The 23,955-nt window shown below is 35.5% G+C and overlaps 1 protein-coding gene across 1 annotated transcript in view; it reads left to right on the plus strand.

Annotated features, from left to right (window-relative positions):
- CCT1 (chaperonin containing TCP1 subunit 1) overlaps positions 1 to 23,955 on the plus strand; it is a 56,422-nt gene that overhangs the window by 24,471 nt on the left and 7,996 nt on the right. The window contains exons 5-8 of the mRNA XM_089105633.1: positions 4,608 to 4,900; positions 14,866 to 14,948; positions 21,068 to 21,208; positions 22,528 to 22,730. Of these exons, the coding sequence (XP_088961759.1) occupies positions 4,608 to 4,900; positions 14,866 to 14,948; positions 21,068 to 21,208; positions 22,528 to 22,730 (720 nt within the window). The remainder of the gene's footprint in view (positions 1 to 4,607; positions 4,901 to 14,865; positions 14,949 to 21,067; positions 21,209 to 22,527; positions 22,731 to 23,955) is intronic.

The following is a 23,955-nucleotide window of genomic DNA, read 5'->3' on the forward strand; positions in this document are numbered from 1 at the left end:
ACCTCTCTTCAACAGGATGATCTAAATGGAGCCTACTACGTTATCGTTTTTGATGAGACGACAAACGAAGCTAGTAAGAAAGAGCTTCAGGTTCGAGTCAGATTCTTGTTTGAGAAAATCGACAGGGTTGTCAGTCGTCACTTAGCTACCTATTTCATTGGTCACGCAAAAGTGGAAGATTTAAAACGTGAGCTTGTGAAGGCAATTGATGAAGCCAGTTTAAGCCTCTAAAACCTTGATAGGGAGTGACAGACCTATCGTTAATAAAAATGTTTGGCGCTTGATGAACAGTGAAAAAGTTCAAATAACGAGATCACAGCAAAGGATTGTTAGATATTGGGACATGCAGGATCCATGTTGTCCATAATGCTTTCTAAAAGGGAGTAGAAGCTTTTGTGGACGATGTTACACAGTTGATGATTGCAGTGTACTATTAATTTCGGGGCTGGCCGGCTAGATTAGATGACTTTCAGAAGAAACAGCAAGAAATGAATAGAACAACTGTAGGGTTTCTAAAGCACGTGCCGATCAGATGGCTTACACTTGACCCAGCTTTGTGAAGGGTTCTCTAGGAATGGGAACCATTGATTGAGAACTTTCTGAAGTTTATCCCTAAGAAAAGCTAAAGAATTATGAATTAGAACTCGTATCTGTTGATTGCAAACCTGCTTAAGAATCTAAGCTTGAAGACAGAGTTGCAGTTTGTTGTGGACAGTGCTGACTACTTCACAGAGTTCACTAAAAAATTTCAGCGCGACGAACCACTGACCCATCTCTTGTTTGCAGAGCTAAATGATGTCATACTATTGCTGTTTGGACGGATTTTGAACGAAAAAGGTGTTGAAGCAATGGCTAAGAGGCTAGATGCTAAACTAATCGAATATTTGTCAAATATGAAGGGCCTAATGGACATCGTGTTGTCTTATGATTACCTGAAAAATGTTTAAGAACGTCATAAGAAATCTTTCTTGATGAGAGTACGTTAACACTTCAGAACCTTAGCTTCCTACTTGCTAAAAGACATCTCCTCGAACAGCGACTCTGCCAGACTCCTGAAGAGCTTCAGATGCTTTCATCCTACAGAGAGAAAAACAGCGAGAAGTTCGAAAGATATTGGCATCATTGATTCGAAATTGCAACTTGGTGTCTCAAGATTAGATGTTTTGGATCACGAGTGGAAGCTCATTCACCTTGAGAAGGATCTAAACTTGGCTGCTACGATTAGAGTTGACGAATCTTAGGTGAATTTGGTGTGTCGTGAAGATTCGTTTAGGAAATGTAAGTACCAAAATCTTGCACGCGTTGTCAAAGTAGCACTTTGTTTATCTCATGGAAGTGCGAAAATTGAGCGGGGTTTTTCACTATCGGGAAAGATTATATCTGAACAGAGAACAGGATTGGGAGAAAAAATGCTGAATGCGAAGCTGACAGTTGCTAATGGGTTGAAAATGTCCGGAGGCTAACTCGAGAACGTTCTTATCACAAATTACCTGATCAAGCTTGTACAGGGACCTTGAGCTAGTTACTATAACCATCTTGTAGCTCAGCGTTGACATGAGAAAGCTCAAGAGGGGGCTATAAGAAAGAAGCGAGAATCTGAACTGCTATAACAGCTAGAAATATGAAAGGAAAAACTATCGAATCTGCAGGCAGACCTACAAACGCACCGAGAAAGATGTGTGTTAGAATAAAAGGTTGCCGACAGTTTGTTAAAAGAGGGAGTTGATATACTGAAAAAAGGGATCGACCGAAATAATCTGGAAGAAATCAGTATCCCCCAGCCTAACCTGGAAAGTTCTCAGACAGTAAGAGATTAACTGAACTGTCATACCAACGACGTTTCAGCTACAGAAAAAAATTGATAACATTTATAAACAAAAGCAAACGCATCACCTTGCTGCTGAAAAAGAAGTCTAAGAAGAACTGATCTCATGCTCGGTGACGCTGTTTAGTTTGATACTTTTTTTTTTTTTATCGTTCCTATCAAAGGTTTCTTTTTTTCTATAATTCATTGTACCTTTATATGCGAAGTAAATAGAAATAAACGATGAAGATGTACTTCTGAGCCTGTAAACTGATATTATTTTGGTCACTATTTTCGTGCCATAAGTCACTTTCAACTATTTTAGAGTGGAAAAGTGCGCAGAAGCCCTGCATTTCTAATTCATAATTTTGTATGCTAATTAGTTAGGTTATCTCACATGAAGTGTAACATTTCACACTTTTACAAGTGCTTTCACATTAGCCTAACATAAAAAAAACATGAATAGCTAAATTAAGACATTCAGCTAAGGGTACTCCATAGTATCCCCTGGAGATATCAAATATCGACTGCACCTAAAACGGAGGTTCCAAAGTTCCGAAGTGGGGTTTTACAGCCTTTATATGATCCCTTTTTTATGTAAATATTCTTTATTATGGTGGTAAATTGTTGGCAGTCAGATAAGTAAAAGAACATCATGAATGTATGAGGCTAATCTAATAGACTCTACTCAGTCTCAGTTCTATTTGAGGAGAAAGTACATTCGTTTGGATTTTACCTATTCGACCTGTAATGGTAGTATTTGCATCAGCTAGATCAAAATTCGCAATAAATTGAGAATTTCTGTACCATGGTTGTAGATGAAGCAAGCACTTCAAGAACTAAAAATGTTCATCAGATGTTATTCTAGTGAGGAGTTTCAGAAGGAGGCGTTGAGCAGTGGGTGAGGAGGAGAAGCAGCAACACATAGGCTTAAAATGTGAAACTGCTTAGACACTAAGTGCAGGAGCGTTTCATTGTAACTTCCCAAGTACTGTCGATTACTGCTACTACTACTAACAACTCAATGCAGCACCAAGCCGCCTAAGGGCTAACACAGCTGCGCACAATCCTCCTCCATCTCAAGTATTGCCGATTGAGTAATTGTGTATCAGTAGCGCTGAAACTAAAGTCATTATAGGACATTTGTAACTTTAACTAAATTCCTTTATTACTTTAGGAGGGATGCAAGAAAAACGATACTGTGGAAAATTGGAGCTGGAAAATTAAGAGCTAGAGGAGATAGAAAAGTAAAAGAATTGTCAGGATTTATGAGGCTGATCAAATAGAATATGAACAAAATTTGCAATGTAAAATACTAAATTACCCAATTTCTATATTGGTGTATCTATAACTGTATATACTTTTCTAACATCTTCAGTTAAGCCAACACTTACTGTATTGTTTGTGAGGCTTTAAAAAATCCTGGTAGATAAAGTTTGGTGCCAGGTCAGTATCGATGGGAGTAGCTGGTTTGACTCCCCCTCCCCATTTTCCACAAAACAACCTTGCTTGATACTATAAGAATGATTCAAGCAAAATAAATTTCCCAACCTAGGTATAATCGTTTCGAGCACCAGATGTCAAATTGGCATAATTTAATGGATGAATGTTCGATCGCAAAGAAATTTTTTTTGCTAGAAATTTAATGTGTTTCTAGATTCTTTGTAAAGGAGTTTGCTCGACACTGCACCATTAGAACTGTCAATAACCTGCTTGTAATTTACATAAACGGGTGATAGGGCTAAGTAAAAAGTATAAAACCAGCACTACTATATAAGACTAGAACTTGGGTTCGAATCTTAAATAGGACAAAGTTTTTCCTTTCAGATAATTAGAAACTAAAGTTAGAGTCCTAGAAAAATATCTATGGAAATAAGGCTTTAAACCTGTTTTCAAGATTGACTAAAAAGTAAAAAAAATTTCTCGTGAATCTATGAATATAAGTGAAAACGAAGGGCGCAAAAAGGATTGGGCTTTACATAACTTGATCTTTTAATCTCGTATCCCTCCACTCACTCACATGCACTTCTAACTTAGATCAAGTTGATATCTATGCTATGTAAAGCCCAATCTTTTTTGCGCCCCTCATTTTCATTAATATTCAGGGATTCTGGAGGGGAAAAATATTGTTTTCTGCTTTTTAGTCAATTCCAAAAACGATAAAAAAAGAGGATTTATTATTCTTTAGTTTATTTAATCAGTTTGGATTGAAAGGTGTTCCTTTTTTAAGCTTTACGTCGTTGTGAATTTTCTTATTAACCATGGCCCATAAAGGTTTTTATTGTCAATGAATATATCATACACTTGATTTGACACTAAAGCTAAAGGTAATACAAATGTCACGCCAATTAACAAGCTTCAAAAGGCTTCAGGTTCTCATTAAGGTTGAATAGATATGCATATATCTGACCCTTAAAGGGATGGGTATGTAATACATGTTTTCTGGGATAGGGTCAAAAACATGAACTGCATTTTAGACCACACTTATTTGCTGATAGTCTGAATAATCTGTTGTCTGGAAGTTTAATCATTACGAATGGGAATTTGGATGGGAAAAAATATATTAATATGTATAATACGTATTTGTATGACCAACGACGTTGAAAAACCGAAATGCAAAGTTGTTCGCGGAGTATCGTTATTGCTTGACAATACTTTTTTTTTTCAATGGCATTGTGTAACGGTGTGCCTTAAGATTAATCTTAATAAAAGTTACATTTAATATGAGTGAAGTTGAATTTCAGGGTTAAGGTAGTTAAATGCCCTAGACGAAGCTTTGATCTCAGTTATATACACTTTTTAGGGAAGCTGTCAAGTTTATCAATGAACACCTAACCATTCCCATTGAAGAGATAGGAAGAGAAGCCCTTGTCAACGCTGCGAAAACGTCAATGTCCTCAAAGCTGATTGGTCAAGATGCCGACTTCTTTTCCAACATGGTAGTTGATGCAGCTAATTCTATTCGTGTTAGTGACGGAAGGGGTGGATTTAACTATCCAATCAAGGCAGTCAATGTTCTGAAGGCTCATGGAAGAAGTACTAGGGAATCATTATTGGTTAATGGCTACGCCTTGAACTGCACTATTGCTGCACAGGGTAGGTTTAATCTAAGTTGGTTTGTGTCGGATAAAGTGCACAGCATAAAGATCGCTAGTATAAAAGAAAAAGGGAAGGGGGTCTAAAAAACCGTGGAGATTGGTCTTCGAAATATGTCTTCTCACCCCTCCACCAGAGTTAAACGTTTGACCACACATATACTTCTAAAGTATGCACTGTTGACCCTTCCTCCATATATGGAGTTTTTTATTTTTGTGTCAAAATTCTCTGTCATAAAACTACTTAAACGGTAATCGCTATTGATTGACGACTAAAGCTTGGGCCGCACCATTGCTGCAGAAGGTTGGTTTAGTCTAAGATCAAGTTGTGTAGATCAAAGAAGTGCATTGATTACTGTGTATTAATTAAAAAAAAATTCTGAAAAATAAGTTTTTTCAAAGAAAAGTAAAGGCTATTTTAAACTTAAGCTCAGCAGATACAGATACCTGTTAAAATTCAAACTCAAAACGACCGGAAATTACTATTAAAGAATAAATGAAATCCAAAACGAACAGAAATTAAATAAACAATCGTAGCAAGAACATACAACAAGTAACAATATAAATGAATAAATTGATCTTAAAGCGAGTAATGCTCACATTTAATATGAAAATCAAGCTTAAAACGAAAAAAAAATATTTTGCTATTGAAGTATAAATGAAACTTACAACGAACAGAAATTAAATAAACAGTCAATGCAAACAAATATACAATAGATACTAATATAAATGAATCTTAAAAAGAGTGAAACTTAAATTGAAAATGCAAATCAAGCTTGAAACAAACAAAAATCACCACGAACGAGAGTTTGGATATGACCTCCTTCTCTCACTGTAAAAGTCTAAAACCTACTGCGTCATTGGCGCTTTACTGAAAACCAATTGTAGATCAAATATTTTCTTTTTTACTTATTGTTTAAAATGATGATTAAAATTATAATAAAAGTTTAAGCTGATGAGCCTTCAGCAATTAATATCATTATACATCAAATATTCAGTTTAATTTATTAGTTCTTTCTAGAGTTGTTCAAGACGAATATAATTTCACTTCAAACAAGAGTTTGGATACTACCCCCTTCCTTAACTGTAAATAAAACTAAAAGTCTACTGCATCATTGGCGCTTCACTGAAAACTAATTACATTACAAATATTTTCTTTTCCAGCTCTTACAGCATTGAAAATAAAAATAAAATTAGAGTGAAATAAATTCTTGAACTGATGGATCTTTCAACAACAATATCATTATATATTAAATATTCGATTTGATATTGTATATGCTTTCCAATACTGTTCAAGACGCATATAGTTTTCAGTAAAGTGCCAATGACGCAGTAGGTTTTAGACTTTTACAATGAGAGAAGGAGGTGATACCCAAACTCTTGTTCGTAGTGGTTTTGTTTAGTTTCAATCTTGATGTGTATGTTCAATTTAAGTTGCACTCGTTTTAAGATTTATTTATATATTTACATTAATGTCTATCTCAAGTTTGTTCACATTGATTTGTTAATTAATTTATTTTTGCTTCAGGTTTCATTTATTATTCAAGAGCAGAATTTATTTTTTCGTTTTAAGCTTGATTTTCATATTCCATCTAAGCGTTACTCGCTTTAAGATCTATTTATTCATTTATATTATTACTTGTTATATGTTTTTTCCTATGACTGTTAATTTAATTTCTGTTCGTTTTGGGTTTCATTTATTCTTTAATGGTAATTTCTGGTCGTTTTGAGTTTGAATTTTAACAGGTATTTGTATCTGCTGAGTTTAAAATGGCCTTTACTTTTCTTTGGAAAACTTCTTTTCAGAAAGTTTTTGTTTTAAATTAATTCTTGTTCGTTTTTTATTGCAAAAAGTTTCAATTTTTTAAAAATTCCTTATTTTAAAATCAAACTTTTGAAAAAAAAATCAAATGTTCATCAAAGTATCAAAACTGGTATCAAAGTAAGAATATCAAATTTAAAAAAGTTTGCCCCCTTGGAAATGAGCCCCCTTTGATCTTTATACAACGACTCCTTCTATATGAAGTGTATCTGGGAAAAAAAATAAATGGAGTGTGGGGGGAGGATAGCTGCCCTCCGATCACTTTTTTACTCTTAAAAAGTGAATTACAACTTGCAGTTTCCTCTATTAAGTTTAGACGAGCATCCCTTCCATAACAACCATATGTGCCCCCAGGGCATAATTTACAATGCCTACCCTCGAGCCCTTGGGGGTGTGTCGACACCGGAGTTTTTGTCATCTGAACTATGAACTATTTTTAACAAAATATATATCTCAATTTTTTTTCTGATGCATTTAGGACGTGGAAGGGGGGAGGGGCAGTTGCCCTCCAATCTCTTTTGACTCTTAATAAGTAAACTAAAAGTTCAAAATAAGGATAAAATCCTTTTTAATGGACAGTGTATAGAAAACTCACAAAAAATATAAGATATTTCGGTCACATATACAGTGACCGTCATCAGTAGTAAAACAGTTTTACTACTGATGACGGTCACTGTATATGTGACCGAAATATCTAGTATTTTTTGTGAATTTTCTATACACTGTCTATTAAAAAGGATTTTATCCCTATTTTGAACTTTTATTTTATCGTCATGGAAAGGCAGTGTCAGGAAAGTCCTAATCAAATGAACCCTACCGAAATTTATACAAGCTTCCCTTCTATAAAAACGATATATACCCCCAGAGCATTACTTACAACGCCTGCCTGCGGGCCATGGGGGGTGGTGCGTCGACACAGGAGTTTTACTTGTCTGACCTTTGAATTATTTTTAATGAAATATTTATTTTAAAAATTTTATCGGATAGGATTGGGGAAAAAAGGGTGTGGGGGGGGGGCTAGTTGCCCTCGGATATCTTTTGACTCTTAAAAAGTCAACTAGAACTTTCAATTTCCAATCAAAGGAGCCCCTTGAAGTTTATACGAGCATCCCTTTCATGAGAACCGTACACGCCCCCAGGACAAAACTTACAACGCCTACCCTCTGGGCCCTGGGGGGGTTGTGTTGACACCGAAGTTTTTGTTATCTAATTTTTGAACAATTTATAAAAAAGTGGTTATCTCTAAATTTGTAGCGGATGGTTTTGGGGGAAAAAGGGCATGGGAGGGGGGCTAGTGGCCCTTAAATCTCTCGAATCTTAAAAAGTGAACTAGAACTTTCAATTTCCAATCAAATGAGCCTTCTATGAACATTATACGACCATCCTTTTGATAAGAACCATACATGCACTCAGCGCATGACTTACAATGTCTTCTGCCGGGCCCTTGGGGGTTGGATGGACACTGAAGTTTTTTTTTTATCCGACCTTTGAACTATTTTTTTTTAACAAAATGTCTACCTCAAAATTTTCATCAGATTGGTTTGGAAAATGAAGGCGTGGGGGGGGGGCTAATTGCCCACGGATTGCTTTTGACTATTAAACAGTGAACTCGAACTTTCAATTTCAAATCAAATGAGCCCTCTCTGAAGTTTATACGAGTATCCCTTTCGTAAGCACCAAATACGCCCCAGGGCATAACTTACAGTGACTGCCCTCGAGCCCTGGGGGGTTGTGTCGACTCCTGAGTTTTTGTTATTTAACTTTTGAACAATTTTTAACTTAATGGCTATCTCAAACTTTTTATCGGAGGCATTCGGGAAAAAATGGGCGTGGGGGGGGGCTAGTTGCCCTCCAATCTCTTTTGACTCTCAAAAACTGAGCTTTCAATTTCCAATCAAATTAGCCCTCTCTGAAGTTTTTACGAGCATCCTTTCCATATGAACCATATATTCCCCCAGAGCATAACTTACAACGCCTGCCTTCGGGCCCCTGTGGGGGCTGTGTCGAACCCGGAGTTTTCGTTATATGGTCTTTGAACTATTTTTTAAAAAATTGTTATTTCAAAGTTCTTATCAGATGGGTTTGAGAAAAAGAGGGTGTGGAGGGGAAATGGGGGGTTAGGTGCCATCTAATCTCTTTTGACTCTTAAAAAGTGAACTAGAACTTTCAATTTCCAAGTAAAAGAGCTCTCTCTGAAGTTTAAATGAGCATCCTTTCATAACAACCATCTATGCCCCAAAGTATAACTTAAAACTCCGACCCTCAGGCCTTTGGGGGATTTGTAGGCACCGATATTTTTATCATATTATCCTTGAACTATTGTTAACAAAATAGCTATCTCAAAACTTTTATCGGATGCATTTCGGAAAAAAGGGCGTGGGGGGGGCTGGTTACCCTCCGATATCTTTGGACGCTTATAAAGTGAACTAGAACTTTCAATTTCGAATCAAATGAGCCCTTTCTGAAGCTTATACGAGCATTCCTTTTAATGAACCATATATACCCCCAGGGCATAACGTATAACCCTTGCCCTGAAGACCTTGGGGGGAGTGTCATGCTCAAAGATATATTTTCCAGAACTTTCAACAACTTTGAACAAAATGGCTATCTCAAAAATTTGATTGAATGTTTTTGGGGAAATGGTGGGCCTGTAAGGGGTGTTACTTGCCTTCCAATCACTTGCGACTATTAAAAAGGGCACTAGCCATTTAAATATCCATTCGAGTGAGCCCCCTTTAAATTTTCTACGACAATGCTATCTAAGCAAATTTTGATTGCCCCCAGGGCATAACTTAGAACCCTTGCCCTGAGGGCTGGGGGGGAGGTAGTTGTCATACTCAAAGACCTTATTTCCAGAATTTTCAACCACGTTGAACAAAATGGCTATCTCAACATTTTGATTGGATATGTTTGCGGAAAAGGTGGCTGTGAGAGAGGGGTTAATTGCCCCCCAATTATTTCCCACTATTAAAAAAGGCATTAACCCTTTGAATTTCCAATCGAATGAGCTCTTTTTGAAATTTCTATAAGAAGCTTATATGCCCCCAGGGAATAACTTACAACCCTTGCCCTGAGGGCTATGTGGGAGTGTCCTCCTCAAAAACACAATTTCTATCTGGAAATCAACTACGTAAAACAAAATGGCTATCTTAAAATTTTGATTTGATGTGTTTGGGGAAATGGTGGGCGTGGAAGGGGTGTTCGTTGCATTCCAATTACTTTTGACCCTTAAAAACGGCTCTAGAATTCTCGATTTCAAATCGAATGAGCCCCCTTCGAAGTTTTTACGACGACTCCTTCCATATGAAGTGCCTCTGGGAAGAAAAAATAAATAAATAATAAAACATTGGAGCCGTATGACCTTTACTATAGGCAGCGCTATAGCGTTACCTCTGATATGATCAATATTTCGCCCACTTCACATGGTCGGATGGAGCTGAAGTTTCGCTTACCCATTGATTCCTCTTTAAAACACATGCTTGTGGGTCTAATAACCCTTCCCCCTTATAACGCAGCTAACTTTTGGCCCTTATGGTCCCCTTACAACACAGCTAACCACATATTAACAAAGCAAATCATTACTCATTTCGTACGATTACTATGCCCGTTGGGTGTTTTCAGGACAAAGTAAGTGGGGTCCGTTGTTGAAATGCTACAAACTTTATGATTTTGCAAATTGCGCATTCTTGCTTCAGATGCAACAATTACCAAAGAATCAAGTTACCGATTTTACCAAAGCTACCAGTTACCAACTGAAAAGTCTATGTCAGTATTTTACAAATAATGCATTCTTGCTTCAAATGTGCAAAGATCGATATATAAAGGCTACTGAGAAATCATTGCAAGAATTACCAAAGAACCAAGTTACCAATTACCAAGAATTACAAACTGAAAAATCTATATAGGAATTTTGTAAATAGTGCGTTCTTGCTACAAATACTCTAAGATTGCTCTGTAAAAAGCTACTGAGAAACTATTAGAATTACTAAAGAATCAAGTTGCCAATTACCAAGAATTACCAACTGAAAAATCTATATAGGTATTTTGCAAATAGTGCGTTCTTGTTACAAATGCTCTAAGATCGCCCCATAAAAGACTGTTGATAAATTGTTGCCAGAATTACAAAAGACTAAAAAGAGTAAACGAGAAAAAAGGTTCTTTTTTCTCAAAATGTTGTAAAAACAGAAAAGGAAGTTTGTTGTTCCTGCCAATAAAAATTGATTTTTTTTTTTTTTAGACTAGGAATGAAAGTATGAGGTGGCGTAAAAGTTGACATGCAGTAAAAGTGTTTCGTATTTACATTAATGTTTATGTTGTTTTTTTTTTGTTTTTTTTTATACATAAGCTTTTATGTTGACATATATCTTGTTCTTGAATAGTTTTGCAAATAGTGCGTTCTTGTTACAAATGCTCTAAGATCGCCCTATAAAAGACTGTTGATAAATTGTTGCCAGAATTACAAAAGACTAAAAAGAGTAAACGAGAAAAAAGTTTTTTTTTCTCCAAATATTGTAAAAACAGAAAAAGAAGTTTGTTGTTCCTGCCAATAAAATTCATTTTTTTTTTTTTTTTTTAAGACTAGAAATGAAAGTATGAGGTGGCGTAAAAGTTGACATGCAGTAAAAGTGTTTCGTATTTACATTAATGTTTATGTTTTTTTTTGTTGTTTTTTTATTATACGTAAGCTTTTATGTTGACATATATATTGTTCTTGAATATTTTTGAAATGTTCGAGTGCCAAACACTTTAGTATTCAAAAATTTTTAGTATTAAACAATTTCAACTTTTTCAGGCAGCTAAATACCAAGGTTATCTCTTAGTTTGTGCTTCATGTCAAGACTAAAACATTTTTTTTTATTCAATTATTTCTTTTTGTTCACTTCATTTGGCTTTGTAGCTTCTTTAAGATTTAATTTTTCTAAAAGACATCAAAATCTTCTTGCGGTAAAAATTATAGAATTAAAGCTTTTTGAAGGAGTATCAAAATATAGTTACTCCTTATTAGTTACTGCTTCAGTTACTTGATAATAATGTTGAAAATTTAGTTGAAATTGATAATTATCAATGGTCAGTTTTACTGTTATATCTGTGGCATCAAGTTTATAAGCTATTCTACTATTACTATGCCAAGAGAAGGCTCCCTCACTCTTTCACTCGTATTTGCTAGTGAATTGATTATTATGTTTGGAAAGAGCATAAAAAAGGAATCGACTAGAGTTTTTACCTTTTCAACTGGGCACTGAATGGACAGTTAAAATTCATGGGCCCAGGCAATGAATTCTATGTAAGGATGCATGATCCTGACGAGTCATGTAGTAAGGGTAGCGTACTATTTATTGAGAAGTGAAATAGGGGATAGGAATTGGAAACGGATGCGAATCTTGGGCTAAGCAGCTGGAAGAACAAATCTAGGGGCTTAAGAAACCTTGGAGCTTAAGAAGAATTGTCTCAGATTTAATCTTGAAATTCATTGGACTGACAAGAATGCAAATGCTTTCATCTGTCAAAAAACAATTCCCGTTGGTGACCTTTCCAATCAAAAAAACAATCTTAAGAAGAATCAAGAAGCGCTTAAGAAGAATTGTCTCAGATTTATTCTTGAAATTCATTGGACTAACAAGATTGCAAATTCTTTCATCTGTCATAAAACAATTGCCGTTTGTGACCTTTAAAATCGCAAGTAGCTGGGGCCGATAGTAGGGTCACAATGCGCAGGGGCAAAGCTGGCATCCTTCACGATGTGTGGTACTGTTTCCCTCCCAGTATCAGAAGGCGTAGATGGTAAAAAGCTATAGTTGGACGATGTTTGGGGAAGGATGCTACGCTATTCAGCTCATCAGATCTTTGATCTGCAGCACTCGAGAGGTCATCTTGGAGAGGAACCGTTGTCGCCTTATGTGCCAGCCAGCGCGGGAAGACCTATGTCTTAACTAATTAAGTAAAATAGGAGTTGGAGTAACTCAATATTGTCTCTTTTATATCCTGACAAATCATATATTAACGTATATTTGACGTGCGGTTCTTTTTTAATATAATAATAATTTTTTGTAACCCACTGTACAATATGTGCAAATAGTGAAGTAACACATACACAAATGATTTTTGCTCCTACCCTCCTGTCACTGATCCACATTCGCAGAGAAAGGTGAGCCTCCCTGTCCTTGAAATGTTAAGGTTGCATCCTCAACATTCATGAGGTTTTATTTTGCAAAATGACAAAAAATTTTATTCTGATAAAAATTGTTTTAACAATTTATTTGTTTGAAACGATGCTTCTGATTTTCTAACTAGTGCGACAAGTATAAGGAGGAGCTAGAGATAGTTTACAAGAAAAGTAGTATATTATTTCCGACTCTAAGTATTACTATGGGATTCGTGTTACTCTGTATTACATGCTCAGTAGGATGTAAGAAATATTTGAAGTACCAAGGACATCAAAAATACCCCCCTCAGATCAATCTTTGGTCTATTTATCTCTGAAAACCGCGATTTTCTAAGATTTCTCTTTTATTTGCTTCAAAATTATAAAGTGTTTAGGATGGTATCACATTCTGTCAGTTTTGCCACGTTGAACCGTAAACACACAGAAGTGAAACTAATTTGTCGAATTTTGATAACGTTTTCCATCTGTAAAAGCTCAAAACTTGACAGTCCGTTGATTCCCATAGACAACCTTGCCCTCATAGGAAAGCCACACTTTCTTAAGTTGTATGGCGTTTTCTTAAGTCTTCTTAAGCTGTCTTCTTAATTGGATATGTTTTGGTTAAGCTTATATATTTCAGCTAATTTTTGCTGACTTTTAACCTACGATTCTGTTATCTTAATTTAGCGACCGCTTCTACCAAAAATTTTTATTCCTGTGTATGGAGTTATTGTTCAAACTATATATATATATATATATATATATATATATATATATATATATATATATATATATATATATATATATATATATATATATATATATATATATATATATATATATATATATATATATATATATATATATATATATATATATATATATATATTTTTTTTTTTTCTATATATATATATAATTTCCGTTTAACCAATTCAAACAATTAGATTTCATTTTCATTGTCCTTAGTATTTTAAGTACGGTAAATGATTTGGTTGGCTTTTTAATAATGAGTTATGTTGTTTTCCTAGAACCTCTAGTATCTTCTTCGCTCCGGGTATTAGAAATTATATTACATGCCTTAATTGTGTCTTAACTGACGCACGGATTTACCTCTTAGGCCCATCTTAAAAATCTTAGGTCCCATGTGGACCCAATTGAGATTGGTAAATCTCGAAGGACTTACCAAAAATCTAGTCTGTGAGGCAAATAACATTTATGAAATTTAAGAAGAGTTTATATTAAGAGTTCCTTCTTAATAACATTTGATAAGACTTCTCTTCATTAAAACATAAGAATTTCATTTATTAAAAAAGAAAAGAATGAAAGAAGACATGATCTGCCCTAGGTAAAAGTCTTCAACCAATTGAAAAAGAGCTAATAAAGAAAGTAAAGTGGCTCTTTAATCTGTAAATACTTAGAGGGTATAAATGTGCCCTGGTCCCAGGGCTTGACATTCTCTTTAAAAGCCTTCTGTATGACCATGGCAAGTTATTTTGGAGATAGAAAAAAGCAGTAATCAGCAGTTATTTTGGAGAATCAATAAGCAGTTATTATTGTAGATGCTGATCTGTATGATGGGAATGTCTACTTGTCTTCAGCTTCATTTTCAGAGACGAACCATTAAGGAATGTTGGAAATATTTTTGCGTAGAGGGAAGACATTTTAAGTAGTAGGTTAAATATGTGACAAATTAGGAACATAATTGCAAAAACCAAAAAATCTTTAGATTTTTCAAAAGAGCTATGCAGAGGAGGAAGACCCCTCTGGGATGTTTGCTGAGAAGGGGGGGGGGGGGTAACTCTTCGAGATAGGTCTTTTTTCTTACTCTTTTTTTAACGTCTGAGAAAGAGGGAGTTCTTGCCTTGTGCTCTGGCTCATAGAAAGGAATACTTTATTGTTTTTTTTTCTTCTTAGTATGAAGTGGCATTTTGTTGACTGTTTTGTCATTTCCGTTTATTAATCTTTCTTTATGTTATACTTGATATTTCCGTCATACTTTTAGGGATGCCCAGGAGACTTGTCAACCCTAAAATAGCTTGTTTGGATTTTAGCCTGCAAAAGTCAAAAATGAAGCTTGGTGTTGAGGTAAAATAAAACTTTAATCACTGTTTGTTTTGCCCCCATTCTTACATCAAGTCTTAGTGATTTATACTTTTTAACAAACTGTCATTGACAATTATTAAACTGTCAATCCACATTCATTTTTTTAGGTTTTTTTTTTAGCAATCTTGGTTATAATAATGGTTCTTTTCAATACTATCAGAAATAGAAACATTCATCTTAGAATAGAAACAATAACGAATGTTCTCAGTAAAGTGCAAATTAAGATCTGGTCTATAGAGAGCATTCGGGGAGTCAGCCCTCCTTATCTTAGTTTCTGCTTCTTTTGAGTTTGACTCTATTATTTGTTGTAATTTTCTGTTCTTTTTGGTTTTAGTTTTTCATTGCGTTTTGTCAGATCAAGTCCTTTAATGATTTCTATTGTTGTTGCTGCTTTTTTTAAGTAAGTAAATCACAAAATGATGTGCTTAACCTTAACTTGGTATCTTTCAATTTCACTTATGTTGACAATTACTAAACATGGTTTGGTCTTTAGAAGCCAAGTGGGTCGTCGGCCCTACTCTTATTAGGTTCGGCTCGTTTTGAGTTTGAATCGGTTTGAATGTTCGCTTTGGGTTTCTTTTATTTCTTGATGGTTATCTATGGTAGTTTTACGCTTTAAAAATTATTTCACTTTATTTTTGCTCATCTTTGGTTTCGTGTAGCTCTTTACTTTTCTTTGAAAAACTTTTTCTGTGGAAAAAGTTTTTAAAATTAATTTTTATTCTTGCTAAATTGACATAGTCTTTTTTATTGGTTAAGAAAAAATATTTTAAATATTTTCGCTTTCCTCTATAAGAATCCAGATTTTGGCTTATGTGTTGGACAAAATAACGATTTTTAACAACATACACCTTTTTGAAAATCTGGATACACAAAGTATATTTTAATTTAGTTTACATCTCACTTTCCCTGGAAAATATAGCTTAATACCCTATTCTGTTGCTTAGAGATTGTATCTATGCTATTTTGTCAATTTGCATGCACTTACATCCTTTTGGTTTAGTTCAACAGCAATAGCAGAAGTAGTGAGAAATAGCCCTGAAAGTTTCAACTTGATAGCCTCGGTCGTTCTTGAGACATTGTTGAGATGTTTTATTGACAGCGAGCATGCTCTTAGTGCCTTTTGATTTATTTTTAAAAAGCAACATATACTTTCCCAGAAAGTTTCTACTTTATGCCTTATTCGAGTCCTAGGATATCTAGTCTGGATATCTTGACAACCAGGTCTATTTTGACGACCTGGATGTACTTAAACTATTTTTGTTTAGTATAATAGTAACAGTAGTAGTAGTAAAACAGGTAGTGATATTGGTAGCCCAGGAAGTTTTAACTAAATACCCCAAGGTGTTTTGGCTGTACAAAAAGTGTGGTTCAATCCCATTTTCTAGGGCTATAATGGAAGAAAGGTCGAGATGGCTTGCGCACGTTCTGCAGATGAAGGATGACAGATTGCTAAATATTATCCTTTTCCGCCGACTGGCTAAACGAAAAGCATGTCCTCGGTTGGGGTGGGAGGATGTCGTAAGGAAAGATTTAGTAAAATGGGAACTTTCTGGGAGGGTGTAAAGAGGGAGGCTTTGAATGAATTGGGATACAGGAAGAGCATGCGTAGCTATGTTGGTTTATGGCGGCCTGCACTACGGTAAGTTTTTAGTAGTAGTGTAGAAGTAGTAGTAACATTAGTAGCAGTAATAATATGCGCATATTGTCTTTTTTCAGTTGACCAACCCTCTCATCATACCCTGCAAATTTCATCATAATATTTTAAGGTGTTCTTAAGATATTACTGATGCGCCCTTTGGAAAACATGTATGCACTTAGTGTGTTTTAATTTAGTTCAGTTTCCTCCTCAACATTTCCTGAAATTTTCACCTTAATACTCATAGCCTTAGTAGAAGTCAAAATAGAAATAGCAGTTGTAGTAGTTGTGCGCACATGTTTCCCCAAAAGTTCCAACTTAATACCCTAAACCATTCCTGAGATACACCCTTTTGACAACCTACATGCACAGATTGTGATTTGATTTAGTTCAACTTTCTCATCAGTATTCCCTAAATTTTCACGTTCATATCATTAGCCCTAGTAGTAGAAGAAGTCATGATAGTTGTAAAGAAAGTAGTACTAGTGGTAGTTGTATTAGTAGTAGTACTAAAAGTAGTAGCAGTACGAGTAGCAAAGAAGTAGTTTGAACATATTACCTATTCAATCAGTTGAACATCCCCCTCATCATCCCTTTGAAATTACAACTTAGTACGCTAAGCCGTTCCTAAGATTTTGCTGGTGTGCCCTTTTAGTAACCGGTATGCACATAGTCTGTTTTGATTGGTTCAACTTCCCCCTCAACATTTCCTGAAATAGTAGTTGTAATAGCGATAGCAGCATTGATTGTGGTAGTAGTAGTAATAGTAGCGTGCACATATTGCCTTTTAGTATATTGATCATCCCCTTCATCATTCCCTGAAAGTTCCAACTCAATACCCTACTAAGTCATTACCGAGATACACCCTTTTGACAACTCGCAAGCACATAGTGTGTTTTGACTTAATTCAGCACTCTCCTCATCCCGTGAAAGCCTCACCTGAATGGCCTCGGCCTGTTTGGACACAAAGGGTTAAACATGCCCCTTTTTCTTTATAATAAATACTATATGTAAAACAATGGACGAATTGTCTTACAGCCCTTGCCCCGAGGACTGTGGTGAAGTTGTCATCCCCGGAAACACAGTTTTTGGACCTTTCAACTATGTTGAACAAGATGACTGTCTCAAAATTTTGATTGGATGTCGTTGGGGAAAAAAGGTGCGTGGGAGGGGATCTGGTTGCCCTTCTATTACTTTGCCTCTTGAAAAGGCACCAGAACGTTCAAATTTCTATTGAATCAGCCACTTCCAAAGTTTCTACGACAACTCCTTCTATACGAATGGCCTTGTTTGACAGTTTCTTAATTACTATTGACAGTTAGTTTGTTTGCTATTGCGCTGCCTATGATTTTCAGATAATAACAAGACAATAGGAGAATCGCACGTGTTCTCTGAATATTTTGTATTTCCTAAAAAAAATTCATAAAGCTAATAAGATCTAAAAATAAAGCTAAATAGCAAAACTAAAAAACCCTGAAATGTAACGTGATAGCCTTTTTATGATAACAAGTGCATAAGGGACAGAAATTGAGCATCGGCCATGACGTCTTGTTTAAAACTAGATTTTGCGAAATACCTTTGGCAACTGCTATTACTAGTAACTGCATATTTGCATACATTGCTTTATAACTTTAAAACTTCTTCCATCAAAAGCGTGTGAACAGGCTCTTGGAAAAATACGTTGTGACGGTGCAGTAGGCACTTGGCCGTGGCACTTGATCAAAGTTTCTCTGGATCAATCCCGCCCCTGGCAAGGAAATGGATTTGCACCTGTCTGTAACAATTATTTTCCTATATTTTAGGAAACGGTTTGATATTAAATGATAATATTCGCTTATCTCGTAATCCAGCTCTTTGTTCGACTTTTGACTGAAATTTAAGATAATAACAAGAAAAATGTTGAATCGCCTTGTTCTTCAAAATGTACTTCAAATAATTTTTTTTTCATAGTTCATAAAAAAAAATCATTAAACTGTTGATATCCAAAAATAAAGCTAAATTGGAAAACCAAACCATAAAACCTTGAATGTGCCGATACATAGTATACTTATGTTTAAACACTTTAAAAGATTGTGCATAAGCTATGAGAAAAATTACCACTTAAAACCGCTTAAAACAAAGATCCTGGTAGAACTTGACCCTCTCCCCCTTCCTGGAGGAAGGGGAGTAGCTCCAGCATTTTTATTGGGGGGGGGGGCAAGAGAGTTCCATATCTGGATAGTCAAGGGACATGGGCTATATACTAGTTGTTTCTCCAAATTATTGGGGGGGCAATCCCCCCCTCCCGAAACGACACCCTTGCCTGGGTGGAGAAAGAAATATCCTGGTGAGGCTAATGAGCCCTTGTCTTGCATTTTTCATCTCTATACAGGTAGACCTGCGAAACCATGTGCTATTTTATGCTACTTGAAAAAGATTGTAGCATTAGGTGAGCCATATTGCCCCTCCCTCCACCTGTTGGTAATAGTGAAGGTGTAGACCAGACGTAATCAGGGAAATCAATTTTTAACCCTCTCCCTCATCCCTAGCACTTATTGTATATTTGAAGGTTCGGTGAGACCTAGTATGTTTTGGCCATGAAATGAATTCTTTGAGATATCTTTCCCCGCTCCCTGCCTACAAAATGATGCGTCATCCTTCCTTCATAATAGCTAATGCGCACTTACACATCGTTGCATATAATTTTATGAAATTTGAAGCAAATTAGTTTAGTTAAATGAAGCTTTAAATAAATGTTAATGTTAATAAACATTTTTCTGTAATAAGGAGTTAGGTACCGCCCCGCAGCACCCGTATTCGGGCTTAGTCTACATGAAGGGAGATTAGAGATTAATTCCGACCCCTCCCCCCATTTTGCTTCATATGTTTATCAGAAGGCTCGGGGAGATTCAGACGATTTGGGCATTGAAATTCGCTCTTTTAGGCATCTGCCCCGCCCCCCGTTCTCCCCGCCTACAAAATAAACCCCCGTCCCATCCTTCATGATAGCTGCTGTACAATTATACGCTTTTCTTCGTTCTTTTTATGCGTCTCAACTTCTCTTTGGTGGCTCATTTTATATTTGAGGAGAATTTTCAGGGGGTAGTACACCGGATCCAATATAAATCATTCCTTCTTTTTTCAGGATTGATGCCAGGGTCACCCATGAGGGAGGATTGCCTGACCTATGTTTTTACTCCCTTCCTCTTCCTTAAGATTTTGCCTTAAATTTATTGGTATTTTCTTTGACAAATATTTTTGTGTAGTTTCGAAAAAAAACACTAGAAAACAAAAAAATTGCCCCCCCCCCCTTGATTTTAAAGAATATGTTCCCCTCCTCCCTCTACATTTTTGTGAATTTTCGCGCCTGACTTATAGAATCAGCACTCTTAATTTGGTGCTCTATTTCATACTTGGCTTTATTTAATGCCGTTTTTTAGACCTGAATACTTTCTTTGGGTATGAATGCTCTACCTAAGATAGACATTAGCAAGGCTAATTTTGTAAGTGATGCCCTCCGTAATTTAGTTATATTTTTATTCTGTATAAGTATTTTGATATTTTGCCAGGGACAAAAAGGATAAAGACCCTCCTAGGCCATTAATGGTTCATAGGGCGACAAATTGACGTTTCAGTTGTTGGGGATTTTTTCTACAGACAGGTTCGATCCTGCTCGGGGCATAAATACTGACTGAGACACAAATGAGAAAAGCTAGAAGGCTCGCAGATGATACTGATTTTTTTTAGGATTCGATTTAAAGAGGATTTGAGAGGAGTCCCGTACTCGAATAAAAAAAAAGAATGTGCGTTTTATTATCGTAATCGAATAAAAAAAGTGAATTTCTAAGAAGAATAAGATGCTTTAATAGTAGCATAATTTTATATGAAATAAAAGAAACAAATGTAAAAATTTCGTAATTCCGAAGGTGATAAATTTCTGCTTGTTTTTCAAACCAAAATAGCGTAAATTCCCTTGAAGTCGACAAAAATTTAGGCCATCATGGCATAGGCTCTCCAAAACAATGCACAGGCCGCAGATTCAACTTCAAACAGGGGATCTAAAGCGGTTGGATTTCTTCCACAATCCTTTCATTCTCTTCTTCAAGTGCAGCAATTCCATTTCCGTGCATTCCAACGTAGTTCTTTTTTCTCTAGTTCTCTTTTGGCCATCTCTTGCAACAGTTCTGCTCTTCCCTTTTTCAAAGTATGATGCTTATGGGTCAATGTTTTTTCCAGATGGTCAAAAATTCAGATGCATTAGGGGTCAAAATTTGCTTTTTTCCAAATACCGTTTTACTGCTCTTTCAGTCTTTTAGACATGCTACATAAAATTTAGGTTAAGAAATATCTGCTAGAATTTTCAGGTATTTAGCTAAAAATTAATAAGTTTAGAAAAATGCATATAATTTTACTTATAGCAACCCTGCTATTTATGGCTATACTGTTACGTTACAACCTATTATTTTATTGAATCTATTTACAGATTAAAATTCATGATCCAGAGCAGCTAGCTGCAATCCGAGACCGAGAATCAGACATGGTTAAAGAAAAGATCCAAAAAATTATAGCATCTGGAGCTAACGTCATTCTCACCACAGGTGGTATTGATGACCTCTGTTTGAAGGTAAACATCTTTTTGCCGTAAAATTTGCAAGGTCGTTAAAGAATAAATATCACGGGAATCTCTTCTTCTTCTTCTTTTTTCTTTTTTTTTTGAAAGCGATATCGGGGGGAGAGGGTAGGTGTCTTCGGATTTCCTTCTTGGGGGGGGGGGGGCAAAGCTTTTTGGTTTTGCAAGCATTTTAGGAGAGCTGGGAAATCACAGAAAAAAATTGCAAAGAAAAAATGGACAAAGGGGGAAGCTTGCCTACTGAGTTGCTAAGGAAAAAACGAATTAAAGCTGTATCGATAGCTTTTTCTCTTGGTGGAAATGAGTGTAGATAAATAGAGAAAATTATGCGGTGAGTTAAGGGCTAGGCTAATTGTAGACTTTGGGCAGTAATTAAAATTTACTATTAATTATTTAAAAGTTGATTTATAATTAAATTCATTAATTTGATATTAAAAATTCGTTGATTAATTCATCAAAAGTTACTAAAAGTTAATATTACAAATTAAATGTTCCCAATTTTATTCAGTAGTTATCTTTTTATTCTTTTGATATGTAGAATTTGCCCTTTTTAATAATCAGGGATAACCGCCATATTGTTATATAAATAGCCTCAAATTCAGATTTGTCTACTCAATTACATTTGCCTCTCAATTACTTGGACTGTCGGTCTTGGCTTTTCTCTGTCTGCAATTAGCCATGTCTTGATGCAACCTATGCAACCTACTGCAAAATACCTGATAACTTCAATTCAACAGGATTATCTTTTTCTTTCTTTTTTGCGTGTGTGTGTGTTTTCTTTTGTTCTTAGTGAACGGATAGAGGTTCTTAAAAAGTGAAAATTAACCACTAATTAAGTACCCCAAATGCCAAATTGAACAACTTCCAGAAAAGGCATGGAGAAAATTGACGAAGAAAATATACCATGTTTGGTTATAGAGTACTAATCATTTAGTAGGAAAAAGCTGTGGGAATTTTAATATATGTGTAATATATTGTGATATATTTGTGATATATTTGTGATATGTTGTGATATATTTGTGATATATTGTGATATATTTATGATATATTTGTGATATATTTGTGATATATTTGTGATATATTGTGATATATTTGTAATATATTTGTGATAAGAATGACTGTAAAATACAATGCATTGATTTGATGCCTGAATGGCTCAATTAAAATAATCGGTGAGATCAAACTTTGTGTTGTGTTTGGGAAGATTCTTGGTTTAATATGCTTTATAACTATTTGAACGAATACTTTTCTTATATTAAGTAAAACCGAGCATATTTTCTGTGTGATAAAAAATAATATATTTTATTTTTTAGTATTTTGTTGAATCCGGGGCAATGGCAGTTAGAAGATGTAAAAAGGCAGATTTGAAGAGAATAGCAAAAGCCACTGGGGCTACGCTCCTGTCCTCAATGGTTAATCTTGAGGGCGAAGAAGCTTTTGAGGCAGCTCATTTGGGTGAAGCAACTGAAGTCGTGCAGGAGAGAGTTGGCGATGATGAACTTATTTTAGTAAAAGTGTAGGTTGTTCACTTCTTTTTTTGACTTTGCACGACATTCCAATCTTGGTTGTCATATCTAAATATAGCCAAGTTACATCAGGTTTGGTTTAAATTAGATTGACGCGTCAACTTAATCTAAATTAACCTAATTTGAACCAAACCTTAAAGGTAGACTTGAAGAGAATAGCTAAAGCCAGTGGTGCCACCCTCCTCTCCTCAATGGTTAAATTCAAGGATGACGTAGCTTTTGAGGCCGCTCATTCGGGTGAAGCAACTGAAGTCGTATGGAGAGAATTGGTGATGATGAACTTATTTCAGTAAATGCGTAGGATCTGCACTTCTTCCTTTTTTGAAATTTGCATGAAATACCTTAGTCTTAGCTATTATATCACAATATATAAAAGGCAAATAAGATACGAGAAGAGTGGCAAGAAAGTAATGCGGATGATGCTGTAAAATATTGTCTTATTGAGGTAGGGCAAATTTTGTCAAAAAACATATATTAAGTGTATTTTATTCGATATGAAATAAATGTGTAATGAAAGGAAGGCCAAGACGGTTGGTTTAGCTTTATGAATTGAATCTCATAGGCTGTTAAAAAAAGGGGTCTTAGAGGTTCATCAGGGGCAAACATCAGGGTCCATCAGGGGCAAACAACAACCAGAACATCACCGAATGAGGTAGGAAGAGGTCACGAAAATGGATTTAAATAAAATCGAAGATCGTGGGTGGAATTAATGAGTATTCTGAAAGTTTGAAGATATTGGGGGGGGGGGGGGTTATGCTACTGTGTGGACTTGACGCTGGGATGAGTCTTAGAGTAGCAGCAGTAAGTTACTCTTGTGTGTTTTGAAGTAGGGTCTTCGAACAGTTGATGGAGAATAAAAACAAGAAGAAGAAAGGTTGTTGAATGAGCTGAATAGTCTTTTTTTGGTACATATAGGGAACGGCCCCATTTAAAATTTTATTTGTCTGGTCGATAAAATCATGTTTAAAATTTATTCGTTATGCACTTGTAAAAATATACACCTGGAACCTTTTTTAGGTAATATCTAAAAAAAAGGTTCTAGGCGAATACTCCCTCGGAAAATACCCCCTTCCAAATTTGAGAATTTTATTTGAGTTTTAGTTTTTTAATTTCCGTAGGGGGATTGAATTTTGGTACTTGTGTATTATGCGTATCTCACTCAAGTTTACGCTGTGTAAAATTCGAGAACACACCGTTTTTTTTTTGTTAGTTTCT

The sequence above is a fragment of the Artemia sp. Qi Xiang Cuo genome, chromosome 19 (assembly GCF_049724085.1).
Source record: "Artemia sp. Qi Xiang Cuo chromosome 19, ASM4972408v1, whole genome shotgun sequence".
NCBI lineage: Eukaryota > Metazoa > Arthropoda > Branchiopoda > Anostraca > Artemiidae > Artemia > Artemia sp. Qi Xiang Cuo.